Source organism: Austrofundulus limnaeus, unplaced genomic scaffold (assembly GCF_001266775.1).
Source record: "Austrofundulus limnaeus strain Quisiro unplaced genomic scaffold, Austrofundulus_limnaeus-1.0 Scaffold2720, whole genome shotgun sequence".
Classification (NCBI taxonomy): domain Eukaryota; kingdom Metazoa; phylum Chordata; class Actinopteri; order Cyprinodontiformes; family Rivulidae; genus Austrofundulus; species Austrofundulus limnaeus.
In genome coordinates this window covers 14,973-16,610 of record NW_013955122.1, presented here as the reverse complement: position 1 = coordinate 16,610, position 1,638 = coordinate 14,973, and the positions used below count along the sequence as shown (strand labels likewise).

The following is a 1,638-nucleotide window of genomic DNA, read 5'->3' as shown; positions in this document are numbered from 1 at the left end:
TGCAGCTGTAAGAACTTCTCTCTGCAGCTGTAAGAACTTCTCTCTGCAGCTGTAAGAACTTCTCTCTGCAGCTGTAAGAACTTCTCTCTGCAGCTGTAAGAACGTCTCTCTTCTCTCTGCAGCTTTAAGACGTTCTCCTGTGCAGCTGTAGAGGTGAAGAATGAGCCCGTTCTCAGTTTTTCTGAGGGGAGTCCGGAGCGGGCGGAGCTCCTGCAGGTCTGAAGGTTCCATCAGTTCCTGTCCTCGATCATTGGGTCAGCTGTGTTTAACCTGACGTGGTTCTGCAGGTTCTGGACCGTCTCAAGGGTCAGACAGAGGAGATCCCTTGTGTGGTGGGAGATGAACACGTGTGGACCAAAGACATCAGATACCAGCTGTCTGTAAGGACCCGGTTCTGATCAACGTAAACTCTGTTTGAGGTTTGGTTCTGATGGTTCTTTGTGTTCCAGCCCTTCAACCATTCTCACAAAGTGGCAAAGTTCTGCTATGCTGACAAGGTGAGCTTCAGAACTTTACCTGGACTCATCTGCAGAACTCTAAATCATTCAGTGGTTTTGGACCTTGTAGACCACTGGTTCTTATGGTTCTGCTTGTTTGGACCCACCTCAGGAGCTCATCAGTAAGGCCATCCAGGCTTCGGTGGCAGCCAGGAAAGAGTGGGACCTGAAGCCCATCCAGGACCGGGCCCAGGTCTTCTTCAAGGCCGCCGATGTCATCAGTGGACCCAAACGAGCAGAGATCCTGGCCAAGACCATGATTGGACAGGTAGGTGTCACCTGAGAGTCCACACCTAGACACCCTGGTCCTTCCAGGTCCTCCTCCATCTGTCTGTCTGGTTCTCAGGGCAAAACTGTGGTTCAGGCAGAGATCGATGCCGCCGCAGAGCTCATCGACTTCTTAAGATTTAACGCCAAACACGCCGTGGAGCTGGAGGCGCAGCAGCCAATCAGCACGAAGGAGAGCAGCAACACCACGCTGTACCGAGGGCTGGAGGTAGGACCCCCACCTGTCCCCTGCCTGTCCCCCACCTGTCCCTCAGACAACAGCAGAGGTCCAGGACCTGAGCCATGTGTCTGAGGTGGTCCAGGACCTGAGCCATGTGTCTGAGGTGGTCCAGGACCTGAGCCATGTGTCTGAGGTGGTCCAGGACCTGAACCATGTGTCTGAGGTGGTCCAGGACCTGAGCTATGTCCCTGCTGTGTTTCAGGGCTTCGTGGCAGCTGTGTCTCCATTTAACTTCACTGCCATCGGAGGAAACCTCGCAGGAACTCCAGCTCTCATGGTGAGTGTTGGAAGGACAGGTCCAATGAGACAGAGTCAGGCTTTACAGAGTCAGGCTTTACAGAGTCAGGCTTTACAGAGTCTGGCTTTACAGATTCAGGCTTTACAGAGTCAGGCTTTACAGATTCAGGCTTTACAGAGTCTGGGTTTACAGAGTCAGGCTTTACAGAGTCTGGCTTTACAGAGTCAGGGTTTACAGATTCAGGGTTTACAGAGTCTGGCTTTACAGAGTCAGGCTTTACAGAGTCAGGCTTTACAGATTCAGGGTTTACAGAGTCAGGGTTTACAGATTCAGGCTTTACAGAGTCAGGGTTTACAGATTCAGGCTTTACAGAGTCAGGGTTTACAGATTCAGGC

At 52.1% G+C, this 1,638-nt stretch overlaps 1 protein-coding gene across 1 annotated transcript in view; it reads left to right on the top strand.

The window, feature by feature from the left end:
• The window catches only part of aldh4a1 (aldehyde dehydrogenase 4 family, member A1), a gene marked incomplete at its 3' end in the record, with an annotated part of 11,523 nt that overhangs the window by 4,136 nt on the left and 5,749 nt on the right, over nucleotides 1-1,638 (top strand). The window contains 6 exon segments of the mRNA XM_014000122.1: nucleotides 123-216; nucleotides 288-380; nucleotides 450-497; nucleotides 610-765; nucleotides 844-993; nucleotides 1,208-1,282. Of these exon segments, the coding sequence (XP_013855576.1) occupies nucleotides 123-216; nucleotides 288-380; nucleotides 450-497; nucleotides 610-765; nucleotides 844-993; nucleotides 1,208-1,282 (616 nt within the window).